The 14,935-nt window shown below is 46.2% G+C and overlaps 1 protein-coding gene across 8 annotated transcripts in view; it reads left to right on the forward strand.

Annotated features, from left to right (window-relative positions):
* BABAM2 (BRISC and BRCA1 A complex member 2) overlaps positions 1–14,935 on the forward strand; it is a 400,157-nt gene that overhangs the window by 341,525 nt on the left and 43,697 nt on the right. For 5 of the 8 annotated variants that reach the window (XR_010405476.1, XM_064572014.1, XM_064572016.1 and 2 more), the window contains one exon: positions 10,904–11,088. The exons of the other annotated variants lie outside the window; for them this stretch is intronic. Coding sequence is in view for 4 of the 5 variants with exons in the window: in XM_064572014.1 (XP_064428084.1) it covers positions 10,904–11,088 (185 nt within the window). In the remaining variant the exon portion in view is untranslated. The remainder of the gene's footprint in view (positions 1–10,903; positions 11,089–14,935) is intronic. 8 annotated transcript variants of the gene reach the window in all.

Consider the following 14,935-nt stretch of genomic DNA (forward strand, 5'->3'; position numbering starts at 1 on the left):
ATAATTTTAGATGATCCCTTAATCCTATTCTAGGAGCATGGTCGATGTTAGAGGTGATTCCTGCTGTTAAGAGCATTAACTTTCAGTTGGCATGTGTGTAGACAGAGTGCAGAAACCATAGATACAAATACATTTTAAGAGGGGAGGAGAAGGGAGAGTTGTGTTAGCCAGTTAGAGAATTGGGAGAATTCTTTTGGGAAAATATGTAAGGGTTTTAAGATTTCACAGTGAAGGAAGTGTATGGTGTGATGAACAGGAGACCAAGAGATCCTTTCTAGTAGTTAGTCCCGTTTACTACTCACAAAAGCAGCAGTGGAGGTCTGTGACCAAACTATGTTCAGAGCTGTCATTCAATAAGCTTAATAGAAATCAACCACTTATCCCTGATAAAGTTGTACAAGCTAAAGGAAATAGCAAGTTTTTTGCTTTGGTTTAGAATTGTGTCAACTTGGTTTGGTAATGCGGCCATCTCCTGGGAATATGGTCATTAAGGCAAACTCTTTTAAAACTTGTAGCGTTGGAGAGGGAAGTAGAGTAGAGGGTGAACCCTATATAATAAAGGGGCAACTTGCTGCATAGGCAAAGTCTCAAAGGTAAGTGGAAGGCTAACTGGGCTCAACTCAAGGATTCAGCCCTCAGTGTAAGTTGGAACAGTCAAATGAAGGTGTGGTTTGATAGAAGTTTACTTTTATTCCAGAGGGGGGTTGGGTGTGTAGCAAAAAGCTGAGAACTGGACAGAGGTTTATTCAGTTTGGTTCAGACCACACAGGATAAACAAATAGGTCCTGAGCCTCTCCGGAGTCAGAAGTCTGAGATGATACCCATGGTGCTGCCGTCAAGTTGCTTGCTGTCTAGCACTGAAGTCTGTGAGATCCGGAAAGCCCACAGTGGGGTAGACACTGCTAAGTTCTGTGGAACACTGAAGAATGTTCTGAGGAAGCTTGGAGAAGGCTTCACAAAGCCACTCGAAGCGGGGACTGGCATGGCTGAGACAGCACGTGGAGTATTGAGAGCTTCGGAGATGGGAGACCAGGAGGGCCCAGCAGCACCCATGCCCACTCCAAGCTGGGAGAGCAATGGCCCCCAGCCTAGGAAGTCATCTTCCCAGCCACGGCTCTCAATACATCTTCTGGCATGCTGTAGAACTTCTTTTACTCTGGTTGGCAAAGATAAAAGATAAGAGCTGATACAGCATCCCAGTGTAGGAGATCGTTCTTACCAGATTTCTTGGATTGAACATCTGCTTCACCCAGCTTTTAATGACAGGACCAGAGATCTGTGAAGTGAGCCTCCAAACCGTGCTGTGGTGTGTAATTTCTCCTCCTCTTTTACCCCCGTTGTCCATCGGGGCCCCATGGGATACAGCACAGTATAGCGTGTGGTTCCAGCTCCGACTCAGTGTCAGAACCCACCAGAACCCTGAAAAGGCCTGCCGCCTCCACACCCTCCTACCTTTCTCCTCTCCCAGGCCCCTCTCCGTTACAGAGTCAGAATTAGAGGTAGGGGGGTGGTTGCTGAACTTGTGTATTTTAAAAACAGCTTCCTAGATAAATGAGGCATAGCTAGTCTTGCTTGACAGCTGCACGGACAGTGGAAGGAACATGCCTCACAGAAAACCTGGCTGGAGTTTCCATACTCACCACATACTGGTCCCCAGACTGCCCCGCATCTGTGAAATGGGATTGGTGCTTATCCGGCCCACTTCACAGGGGTTTTGTGAGGAGTAAATCACATGGAAGCAAATTAGACACCATCATTGCTGTAAAAATGTAATGTTTGCCCTTCCTGTGCCCCCACCCTAGAGGATACAACCAGTCACTTCACTCTTGGGCTATTTCACTGGCCAGCTTGTTTGTCTCTTGCCCCTGCACCTGCCACCAAATCATCGCATTGAAACACCACTTCCATTCTGTGCCTTCTCTGCTCAGAAGTGCCCACTGGCCTCTCTCAGTAGACAGGCTCACCTCGTCTATCAGACTCTCTCTCTCACTCGCCTTGGCCTCTTTGTTGTCCCTTTTTTGCGGTCTCTCCTTGACTTCCATATCTTTCTTGCACCATTTCTTAAAACCTGTCCCCAGTTTTCTCTCTAACCTGATCCACCCCCATCTTGATCCAAATAACATAATGTTGGAGAGGTTGTGGAGAAAGGGGAACAACCCTCTTACACTGTTGGTGGGAATGCAAGTTGGTACAGCCACTTTGGAAAACAGTGTGGAGGTTCCTCAAAAATTTAAAAATAGAGCTACCCTATGACCCAGCAATTGCACTACTGGGTATTTACCCCAAAGACACAGATGTAGTGAAAAGAAGGGCCATATGCACCCCAATGTTCATAGCAGCAATGTCCGCAATACCCAAACTGTAGAAAGAGCCGAGATGCCCTTCAACAGACAAAAGGATAAAGAAGATGTGGTCCATATATACAATGGAATATTACTCAGCCATCAGAAAGGATGAATACCCAACTTTGACATCAACATGGATGGGACTGGAGGAGATTATGCTAAGTGAAATAAGTTAAGCAGAGAAAGTCAATTATCATATGGTTTCACTTATTTGTGGAACATAAGAAATAGCATGGAGGACATTAGGAGAAGGAAGGGTAAAATGAAGGGAGGGAAATCAGAGGGAGAGATGAACCATGAGAGACTATGGACTCTGAGAAACAAACAGGGCTCTAGAGGGGAGGGGGGTGGGAGGATGGGTTAGCCTGGTGATGGGTATTAAGGAGGGCACGTTCTGCATGGAGCACTGGGTGTTATACGAAAACAATGGATCGTGGATCACCACATCAAAAACTAATGATGTATTGTATGGTGACTAACATAATAAATTAAAAGAAAACACAAATAACATAATTATGAGACTTTAACATATATTTTCTGAGATGATTTTTTAATTGTCATGTGTATTTGCTTCATTATTCCAGTTCATTTGCTTGCCAAGGTCCAAGAGGACATCTAAGTGATGCGTTACATTGTGATGTGATTATGCGCAGTGCCCCGCATGGGATTAGGCACGCGGCAGGGGCTCCACAGCCATGTGCTGGGCCTGGGCTGGGGGCAGGGGAGCCTGGCAGTCAGAGGGCATTTGCAGCCTGTGACACACTTTCACTTCCAGGGTCATTTTTCATCATCACTACACTGGAAGGCGGTGGTTATTCACCCCATTTCACATGAGAGAAAAGAGGCTTAGGTGAGGTAACATCAGCTCTGGGGGGGGTGGAGACAAGGGGACCCCCTGTCCTCCAGGGGAGCCAGGGTGTGTGTGGCAGAGCCTGCAGGTGGGTGTGGAAGCGAAGGGGGCTCCTGTGGGTCATGGCCTGCTGGTGTTGGCCGGGCAGGGGCTAAGGCCGAATGAGTGAAGACCCAGCAGGAGTGAGCAGGCAAGACGGGCTGCGGTGGGTGCCACTGCCGGGCTGGTTGCTCACCAGGGCTAAGAGCAGGGTCCAGGTGACTCCAGCTGGCCTCCTCAGGACAAGGCAAGTGACTGGGAGTCAGGAAGGATTTAGGTGACTCAGCCTCTGCCCTGGGGGTAGCCAGGCAGTGGGCTTGGCAGGCCATTTCCTGGGGAATTTTCAAATGGACCAGTGATTTCATCTTTGTCTTCTAAAGCACCTCCGTTCCCTGGGAGCTGTTGTTTATGGGGCCCTCGGACTGAGGCCCTATGGTCTGATCTCTTAAAGGAGAAGCTGAAAAGCACTGGGAACTTTCTAGGCCTAGAGGTAGCAGTAATTCCATTCCTGACCAGCACTGATAAGAAACCCTTCCAGTCTTCTCTGGCTTCAGTCAGAGTTCAAGTCAACAGTGCTTTGACATTTCAGTATTGCTGCCTAATTTATGAAGGCATAAGCTCCATGCAGGTAACCTGCTCCTGCCTCTGGTTGAAGTCATTGTGCTTATTGCCTAACTGGGATGGGCCTGGTGAGGGCTGGCAACACGAGGCCAAGACCAGCAGGCAGGCCTGAGGGTTGGACAGCTACCCAGCAAGTGGGTGGAGACCAAAGCTGAGTTATAGAGCTAGAGAATCCAGGGCGTGGTGATGGAAATCAGCCACTGGGACAGTAAAGATTCATGTTGAATACATATGCATTTATTAGCGTGGCTGGTTCCTTTGTCAAAAACATCATAAATTCACAGTTCAGGATTTTAAAGTAAATAAGATTACTGATATTTCTCTTTCAACAGTCTGTAAGCACCCCCTCACTAAGAGTGCAGAGTCTTTCAATTCTTCTTAAACCTAAAATATTAGATTGGGGGTTTTTTTTTAATTTTTATTTTTTATTATTATTTGAGAGAGTACAAGCAGGAATGGTGGGAGGGGCAGAGGGAGCGGGCTAGAACTGAGCAGGGCTCGGTCTCATGACCTGAGCCAAAATCAAGAGTTGGACGCTTAACCAACTGAGCCACCCGGGCACCCCTAAAATTTTTGTTTCTATAAGCTGTTGGAAATGGCTTTCAAAGGGTTCCTCCCCCGCCCCACCTCAAACCCCTGCCCATGTCAGAGGTTAAGAGCAAACCATATTTTCATTAAAACATTTGATGAAACCCTCCCCCCTTCCCTAAGTCTACCAAATTTTGATCTCAAAAAAATAAAAATAAAAAAAGAGAAAAAATGGGGCTAAAATGACAGGAAGATTTGTCCCTTCCCAAGTAAATATTACACTTTAGCTGGGTAACTTGTGGAAGCTTGTCAGGTCGAAGTGACTCACTTGCATAGATGAAGTTATTTTTAGAGATGTAATTTGTACTGTTTAGAAAAGAATAAAGAGATGGTAAAAGGCTAGATCGCTCATTATAGTTTACAGAGCTCATGAACCTAGCATCCATGCAGAAGATGACTAAGCAACGGGTCGGTTGGTACTTTCTCTCAGAATTTTACAGACGTGAGTCACCCATGTTAGACTGCAGACACAGCATGGAGGTACCTGTGACTCAGCTCCCATTTAGAAAGAGCACTAGAATTCAGTTCTGGTACACTTTTATAGTTAAGTACCGAGGAAATTACATACCACAGCAAAATATGTCTCTGTACCACACAGCCGTCGGATGTTTTTAGCAAGGATTAATGTATCTTCATCTCTGACCTCTGAAAGAATGTCTCTGTGATCCACGCTGGCTAATGTGCTGCCTCAGCCTGTTGCCATGCACAGCTGGGTCACCTTCTTGATGTTTGGGTCCCTGACTCTGGCACACAGCGGTCCTCAGTAGAAATCTCAGCTTCACCCTTCCTGCACTAGGATGTCCAGCATTCAGGCCCACTTCCTTTAACCGAATGTGTGTGTGTGCGTGCACATGCGTGCACAAACATGCATGCATGTGTGTGCATGAAAATCTTCAGCCTACTGTATTTAAATTCTGTTTTTTATGAACTGACAGAAAGAGCTTTCAGAGGCTTGCTCCCGTACCTATGTCAGGGAATTAGAAGAAATAAAATCACATTTTCTTGAAGTATATTCTGAGTTTTTTAAAAAACATCATACACACATTGATAATAATAATCTCTGTAAGTAGGCAAACTTGTCGAAGCAGATGCGTTCTCTCTGCAGGGCTGCTGTGGGCTCCGCGGGCCAGTGACCTGCAGGTGGCCCCTCACGCCAGTCTCGCCCCTGGTCATTGGCACACACTGATGATGCAGCCTGCTTGGAGTTAAGCTCTCTGAACATGACCTGTCCTTTCAGATGTACAGAAAATGCAGTTTGCGGTTCGTAGACATAGCAATAGACTATTCATGACCGACGAAGAATTTTATATTTATTATTTTTATCAAAGAAACATGAACATGGTTACAAAAGCAAATACTCCAGAAAGACGTATAATGAAAAGCAAAAGTACTCTGCCCTGTGCCCGCTCAACAGCGGTCACTCTGACATACTTCCGTCAGCGGGCCTTCAGCTCCATAACTGTTTCATTCCTCACCTGCTGACCTGCTGTGTATGTAGCACCAGGGCATGCAGAGGTTAAAAACTTGGTTCTGTTGTCAAAGAGAAAAAGCCTTGTGTACACTCAAGTCAACTCAGCAAACGCTTGAGCATCTACGATGGACCGACTCCTGTGTGAGGCTCCGCAGTCCACAAACGGGTGGGTGTACTGTGGAGTTTGCAGGCAGGTCGGGGAGGCAGGTATGCAAACACATTAATGCAGCTGCTGTGTGGAAACCCTGTGATGCAGATGTAGGATACCCCCCTTCTGTGGGGTTCTATAGAAATGTCCCAGAGCTAGGTCTTGAAGTGCTACTAGAAATTTCTCTGGAGATAACAAGGAAGGAATGTCCTGGACTGAGAGAACAGTGTGCTCCTGGACAGATGGGGTGCATTCAGAATATAGGGAATAATTCATAAAATTGCATTTTTAGGGTGCACGAGTTAAGGCAGTAGCGGGAGATGAGGTGGGAAGGAATGTGCCTGGTTATGAAGAGCTTTGTATGTGAGGTGTTCAAAGTATATCCTATTACTGTTGGAGAGCCTTGCGAGGATTTTTAGCATGTGGCATTATCTCAGTGAGGCTATGGGTCTGCTGGCAGAGGGGAGGACGAATTCAAGTGGGAGAAAGCCGGGGGTAGGAAAACCCTTTGGGATAACTAGTCCAGACAGGGTAACGTGAGGTACTGAGTTAGTGGGAGGCGGGAGGGAGGGAGAGGGAGGGATTGCAGAATCCCATGTTAATTCCTGGCTAGGCTAGCTGAGTGGCGAGCAGAAACTTAAGAAGAGGACCAGAAAGTGGTGGAAAGACAATGAGTTTTAATATATTGCGTTTGAGGTGTTTATGGGATAAGCAGGTGGAGATACTCAGCAAGTAGCCGAAAATTGGGTCAGAGACCAGGATTGCAGAAGTTATTATTTTGGGACTGGAGCACGAAGAGATGAGAAGGTTCGGGATGGGTTGTCCTCATCTGATGAAGCGACACTGGATGATTACAGAGATCAGAATGGAGAGGAGGCTTGAAGGAGGTGTAGAGGTACAGTTAGTATAGAACCAGGAGCCTGCGTAGATGACAGCGGAGGATGGACAGAGCTGATGTGGCCAAATGGTAGGAGCTTTCAATGGGAGGTGAGACTTGAGGGTGTAGGCAGGTCTGGGAAAATGAGTAGCTTCTACTCGGGGTGGTCATGAGAGAAAGCCGGATTTCACTTGAGACAGGAGGTAGCCGGAACATTCTGAGAGGAAGTGAGAAAGGGGACTCCTGGAGCGGTAGCAGAGGTAACCAGGGTGTGGTACAGAGTGGGTGTTTGTCCTACGAGGTGACAGAGGGCATTAGGAAGAGTCAGGAGGACATTTTTTTTTTTTAACAGCAGTAAGCCTCACTGAAAGTGAGGGACTGGTCAGCTAGGGAGGAGGTAGAGGAGAAAAGAGGTACGTAGGGTCTGCACAGGGCCAGCCCCAGCCGCACAGAAAGGTGTGGTGGACAACTTGTCACTGTTCGGACCAACCCTCAGGGAGGGTCCAGTGGCCAGATTGCCCGGTAGGCGGTAGCACAATCGGAAGTGTGTCAGGAGACCTGCCTGGGGGCTGCAAACCTGCTTCGGACCTGACTGAAGAGACACAGACATTGAGAGGAAACATTTAGAGACCTGTGTAGCAGTTGGACATTGCTGCCACATCCAAACACGTAATTGTTTTTTCAGTTACTCAGTTTCGTCCATGACAGGTTGGAAATTAAAACAAAACTAGGTCCTTCACCCCCCGAATTCAGGAAGCACAGCTCTCCAGCATTCCTACCTCAGCCTGAGCCCTGGTGCAGAAACCGCCCACTCCTCAGATGAGGCCCAGGGGCCTGTCGCCCTGCTCTGGTCCTGCAGTCCCAGTGACCAGCACAGCCTGTCTAAACACAGTATTTCTTGGCCACAGAGTTTGGCCCCTCATGAGCAAAACATAGACAAGAGTAAAACACTCAGCTGGTGGCCCTCGCTGGCCTGCCCGAGTGGCCCCTCAGAGCCACTGTGGGGTTTGCCCTTGGCTTTCTCTGCCACGGCCAGGTGAATGCGCCGCTTGGGAGACAAAATAGAGTTGTCCCTGGACCTGCAGCTTAGTCAGCCAGAAACCTCAGGACAGTTCAGCAGGGATGCACCTCAGCAAAGCCAAGGCTGTTGATCTCATGATCTACTTTTTATTATCTGCTCAAGAAAAATGGCACATTATGAGAAAAAGAAAACAAAGCTTAAGTAGTAGGTAGGCAGTCTCTCTTCATCTGAACCCCAGACCAAGTAACGCAGCCTCCTACTCCAGACTTCTCACACTGGACCATGGACATTTGGTTTGCTGACCTTTCCCAGTGATGAACTTTTTAGGGCAGAGTGCCTTTCTCCTTCATCTCGAAATCCCTTTCCCTTGGCACAGGAGTCAGGGCATCTCAGAGTCTTGATAAATCTATGTATAAACTCACAAACTCTTTCCTTATTTGACTGATAATCATGCATTTGGTCCTATTCTCATACCAAGTCATAACTGATTTTTAAATCATTAAAATGCCATAGGTCATACAATGGTAAAAGATGCCTTAACCCTCCCGGGCCAGGACCAGTCCCATGGTCAGGAATGCTCATGGTCACTTTGAGGTTCAGACAAGCAGCTCTCTGTCCTCTTTTTGTACAAGTCTTAAACTGACCTTTTTTTTTTTTTTAAAGATTTTATTTATTTATTTGAGAGAGAGAGCATGAGAGGGGGGAGGGTCAGAGGGAGAAGCAGACTCCGTGCTGAGCAGGGAGCCCGATGCGGGACTCCATCCCGGGACTCCGGGATCATGACCTGAGCCGAAGGCAGTCGCTTAACCAGGTGAGCCACCCAGGCGCCCCAAACTGCCCTGCTTCTTAAACCAAATACGCACACATATACACACATGTATAAATTTAGATAGAGGGGGTGTGTGTGCACGCGTGCATGCACGCATACGCATGAGATATGGCACCACCTGTTAAAGCATTCCTCTAGACCTCAGATTCCCACACCTCTCCTCCTCTGTTCTCTTTCCACTTATTGGTGCCTGCTCATGCACTCCTTTGCAGATTTCCGTTTAATGTTTCCATGAGCTAAGTTTGAGTGATGACTTAGTAAGTTGAACATTTAAAGAATCAAACCTGTTTTTCCATGAAACCAATTAATGATACACCTCAAGTGAACCATTTGGCTTCTGGAAACAAAGAGTTTTCCATCCCACAGAGTATTGGTAAGGGGTCATGAATAAGATGGGGCAGGTCAATATAGCTGTTTTATTGTAAGGGCAGCAGACAGGCTAAATGAGAAGGTTAATTGTCGAGTCCATATCAGGCTCTGCTGAGCTGTGACCAGTTTAAGGTACTTTATATTAAAGCCCTTTGGAACTTCCCTCTCTTTTTTATTCCTATCTGATTCTTTTCTTCTGTCCTTAAGTGTTCTGTGTATATGAACTTCCAACTTTTGTGTTCGAGTCTTCGTCTTGTAACCAGAGCCTGATGGCTGTACCCCACCTTCTTTAGAAGGAAAAGCTAGATAGGCCTCATCTGAGCTGTCCCCACTAGCATTCAAAAATTATGTTTGTATCCAGGAGACCTTGGTTAGTCCATATGGGCTAGAACAGGGGGGTACAATTAAGGTAATGAAGCTGGCGTCCCGAGTGCAGGACAGGTAGAAAAGCAATTCCCGGACGCAGAGGAAGCATACTGAGTTACTTCAGGTGTGAACACTTAGTATTTGCAGCAGACCTAAAATGGTGGACGTGGGAGGCTTACTACAAAGTGTATTCAGCTGTGTAAAGTAGGGTTGCTGTTGTTTAAAATATACATCCCCACTTCTGTTTCTCCACGGTGGGAATAGACATGGCTCCCAGCCCCCGCCAGTCCCCTCCTAATAGGACAGTGCCTGTAGGATGTGCTGTTAACAGTGAGCCTGTCCAGAGATGGAAACAAGAAGGAAGGGTGTCAGGTGACAGAATATTGGCAGAACCTGGATGTGAGTGAATGGGGAGCAAGTGGTGGCTTTTATTTCAGACATGCAGTGTGATTCTTCCCCAGTCGATAGCAGAACATTCTAATGGCACCAGAACCACTGGGTTCAGAATCTGAAGACCTGGATTTGAGGTCCAGTGCTGTTCTTTAACTGTAATTCTAAACAGACTGCTTTCTGTTTCTGAGTGTCTGTGTTCTGACCTGTAAATGGGGTAATATGCCTATCTTGAAACGTACACATGAGATAGTGTATGTGAAAACATATTTAAGCCATAAAACTTAAGTCATGGCATTCAGCAGGCGTCTGGCATTATCAGCCCAAAGTGCAGGCGAGCGAGCAGTCAGGGAAGGATATAGAGATTTTTGAAGTCCTCAGGTACTAAGCGTCCACACCTGAAGTAACTCAGTATGCTTCCTCTGCGTCCAGGAATTGCTTTTCTACCTGTCCTGCACTCGGGACGCCAGCTTCATTACCTTAATTGTACCCCCTGTTCTAGCCCATATGGACTAACCAAGGTCTCCTGGATAAAGTCAGTATCGATAGATGGGACTTTCTGGGACTTTCTAAAGGAGGAAAGCTGAGGGCCAAGCCTTCAGGGTTAACAAGTCCCTCAGCTGAGCTTTGGGGATGAGGGGCTGTTAAGCAGATGGAGAAAAGACCGCAAATATTTTAAAAGGAAAGGAAGTAGCAGATCAATCTCGTGTTATGGAAACCATGGGAGAAGAACAGAAATGAGTAACAGTGTCAAATGCCATTAAAACCCCATATATACGAACATAAAATGCCTTCCCAGTCAAAGGGAAGAAAACAAGAGAATTGAAACATCAAAAATAAGAAGTCTTAAAAGTCGGAGATCATTGTACCCTTGAGCATAACTTACAAAGTCTGAAAGACAAACGCCTCCTCCTCCTCCAGATCTATTGTGACTATACACGCCGACCCCTCTTCTCCCTCTCTCGTATGCTTTCTTTGTCAACCGCCAGAGAACTTGCTTGCCCACAGCAACCCCTGGCTGAGATGGCAGATGAGCCGAAATGCCCCTGAGGAGAAACTCCTTCCAGAATGTCAGAAACAAGCAGTAAATATAATTGGTAGCACTTGCAGTGGGAAGAACCTGGACTCCAGACCCAGATGGGCCGGGAGTAGCCCGTCTTCTTCATGGCTACAAGTAAGTTCTCGGGCTTACCCCAGGGACAGGCCTGCTCCCTAGTGACAAGGGGCAAGAGAGGATCTCGTGGCAGAAAGTACCCAGCATGTTGTAGGTATCTGATAAATGTTGATTTCTTTCCTGTTTCTTAGCATTAAAAATACATATATTTAGGGCGCCTGGGTGGCTCAGTTGGTTAAGCAACTTGCCTTCGGCTCAGGTCATGATCCCAGGGTCCTGGGATCGAGTCCCACATCGGGCTCCCGGCTCAGCAGGAAGCCTGCTTCTCCCTCTCCCACTCCCCCTGCTTGTGTTCCTGCTCTCGCTATCTCTCTCTCTCTGTCAAATAAATAAATAAAATCTTTAAAAAAAAAAACCAACATATATTTATTAGAATGAGACACAAAACCAAAAACTACCACAAAAACAAAAAACCCCCTACGCCTAACTGTTGTCTGTGGCAAGAGATGTTTCAGAATTGGGGTAACGAAGACCCCAAAGTCTTACTATAAAAGCAGCTGGGATAGCTGCAGCCACTCGGCTCCTGCCAGGAGATGCACCAGGTTACAAGTGACATGGCCAGGGTAGCTTGCTGGATGTGGGGTCAGGAGTCCCGGAGTTGTCAGCGCAGCCGCTGAGGCGGCTCACCCCTCCGCACTGCAGGCTACTCAGTTACCAAACACACAGATGATTTCCACGGCCCTTTTCTGTACCGCTGTTTAACGAGTGTGTCTTCTGTTTGACAAGACATGGAGATTTTAAAGTAAATATCTCACCTCTCTGCAGCTCAGCTCTACCCTGTGAGCACACCTGTCAAAACACAGCCGAGAGGCAGGGAGGTGGCTAAAGAGGGGTCACAAAGTCTGTGTATTTTACTTGCAGGGAGCCCTCCAGGCCTGGCTCTTACCCTTTCAAAGAACCTGGCGGGCTAGTTCCCAAGCCCCCAGCAGCGTAAGTGCCCATAGACGGCCCGTAGCGTAGAGGTGTGCAGACCAGATAGCCCCAGCTGCGAGGGAGGGTGGAGGGAACCAAGAGGCTACAGACAGTAGGCGTCAGACAATTCGTGTAAGGGCTGGCTTGCTTGTGCCTGATGTCGTGACCATGCGGCCCACTCTGAGAGTCGGTATTTATAATTTTCACTTTGAGTCATTTAGAAAGAGATCTGAGAGAAGTAAATGTGAAGTCTACCCTAGAAGGATGTCAATCAAAATCAGTAAAAAGGAGAAAAGCTTTGGAGCTTCCAAGAATAAAGTCTCAATTATTGAATGTGAATTTGCTTTTCTCAGGTCACTCGGATCCAGCCTTTGGATCCGGCCTTTGCCTGAAAATGCTCTTACTCCTTCACATTTGAATGTACAGGCCAAGCTGCTCAGTCAGCTCAAGGGCTTGCCTCCACAGGATCACCTCGGCTTACACAGTTTTTCTCTTTCATTTGGGTTCGTGAGATAGGAGAGTAGGGCCATTGAAAAACATCGTTTCCGACAGCAATTATACCTTCCTCTCAAACGACATTTCTGATGAGAATTGCTGTCAAGGAAGAACATGAATCCATTCCCCTTCCCCTACTGCATCCCCCACCCATTCTCACAGAAGAAATAATGACCAAGGCCCCAGAACGGTAACCACTAAACAAAAACATGGAAATTCATAGACCAAATAGTAATCTTTAAATATATGAAGACTGATTGTATTTCTGGTCTTTTTTTTTTTTTCAAAGAGCAAAACCGCTTACAAATAAATGTTTAGCAAAAAAAGAAAAAGCCTTGGGCGCCTGGGTGGCTCAGTCGTTCAGCGTCTGCCTTCGGCTCGGGTCATGATCCCAGGGTCCTGGGATCGAGCCCCGCATCGGGCTCCCTGCTCACCGGGGAGTCTGCGTGTTCCTCTCCCAGTCCCCTTGCTTGTGTTCCCCCTCTCTCTCTCTCTCTCTTAGTCAAATAAATAAAATCTTTAAAAAAAAAAAAAAGAAAGAAAAAGCCTTTAACTTACAGGAACCACCTATGCGAATGGAGGGAGAAGTGCAGTATCTAAGCACAAAAGGAAACGGTCTGGCCACGTTTTCACCAGGCTTCCTCTGTCTTCAGCTGTTCTCTGGTCCGTGGTCAGCTTTTGCTACAAAACCCCATTTGACCTTAGATCCTCCAGATTTTTTTTGTTTGAAGGAAGAAGATTGTAGAATTCAGAGTGAAGAGTTCCAGAGGACTCCTGAATTTGCCTCAAATAGAAATATGGGCAGAACTAAATTGGAAGCTTAATTGAAAGAATTTGGCTACTTTTAATCTATGGGTATTTTTCTTGGCTGGAAGTCAGGTTGGAAAAAGAAATTATATAGACTCAGGTTTGTTTGTTTGTTTTAATTGCTTCTAAGAGAAAGTGAGTAATCATAGGTCTCATTTATGGATATCTGCTATGTGCCAAGTATTCTATATATATTCATTATATCATGTAAAGCACTCAACAGCCTTGCAAGGTAGGTATTATCCCATCTTAAAGATAAGAAAACCTAGACTCAGGGAGTTTAGTAAATTGCCTGAGGTCACCCATGTGGTAACTGGGAGAGTAGGAATCAAGCCCAGATCTGTCAAATTCCAAAAATCATATTCTTTCCAGTATACCGTCCTGTTCTTGATTCCTTTTAGGCTCTGGATACTGTACACACTCTTTATTTCCAACCCAGAGGTTAGAGATTTGCTCATTTGATGGATGAGGAGAGAGGCTCAGAGGGACCAGTTAATATGCCAAAGTTGTACACCTACTAAGTGAAGCCTAATTCGCCCCATACAGAGCACATGCCTTCTTCACCTGAACATTCAAGTTCACCTAGATAAGCTATTTCCTGTCCATCTCACCAGATGGAACTGAACCTAAAGCCACCAAAGAATGCAGTGGCTTCTCTTCAGAACTTTCTAGGGAAGATACCCCGTACCACCTAATCTAGTGAGTCAGACATTTTCCTATAATTTTAACATCTCAGCACACTATAAATCCGGAATGGAGAATGCTTGGAAAGTGCAATGTACAAATAAAAAATAAGCTAGTGGAGGTTTCTGTAGAGCAGAATGACATGGTGACCTGGGATTCTAACCCCATCTTATGAGGAAACACAGAGTCACTCTTGAGGGGCATTGTTTCTAAGCATTGCCAGATAGTTGACTTAAACTATGTCCCATCCCAATCTTAAATCCAGTCCCAAATCTCAGTCCCTACTGTATGGATTGTCCACATAGGAAGTGAGAATTGTTTGAGAGAAAATGGAGGACTCCCATAAATGGCCAACAGCCCATTATCATCAGGCTTTTCCTTCAGAGCCTCCCCTGACTATAAGGGACACACAGTAAGTCTTAAGAGATGTTTTATAAGGAGGAATCAATCCCCATACTGAGGAGTGCACAACTGCTCTCTAATAATAAATAAATAATAAATAAATAATAAATAAAAGTGATTCTTGATTTGTGCATTCTACTCTCCATTCTGGAGGATTTATATTATGTATTTAAATTATAAGAAAACTTCTGACCCTCTGGAGTGAGTGGGATGGGATATTTCCTCTAGGAATGTTCCAGGCTAACACTGCTCATAGAAAAGTGTCCATATTCCTTTGCTTTGTGTTCACAACTCTGCACAGTTTGACATACTCTTCTCTGTTCTGGCTGCCCAATACCATTCCCTCTGTCTGGAATCCCCTCACTTTCTCCCTCCCCTCCCAGTCAGAATCCTCATGTTGCACCTGCCTGTCAAAATCCCACTTGTCTTTCAAGGCTCTGCCCATCTAATAAGGCTTCTGGAAGCTGTTTTGTTTGTTTGTTTTTAATATTTTAGAAAGAGGGAGAGGGGGAGAGAGAATCTTAATCCGGCTCCACCCCCAGTCCAG

Source organism: Mirounga angustirostris, unplaced genomic scaffold (assembly GCF_029215605.1).
Source record: "Mirounga angustirostris isolate CCGP_5_RB_7025 unplaced genomic scaffold, mMirAng1.0.hap1 SCAF_10, whole genome shotgun sequence".
NCBI lineage: Eukaryota > Metazoa > Chordata > Mammalia > Carnivora > Phocidae > Mirounga > Mirounga angustirostris.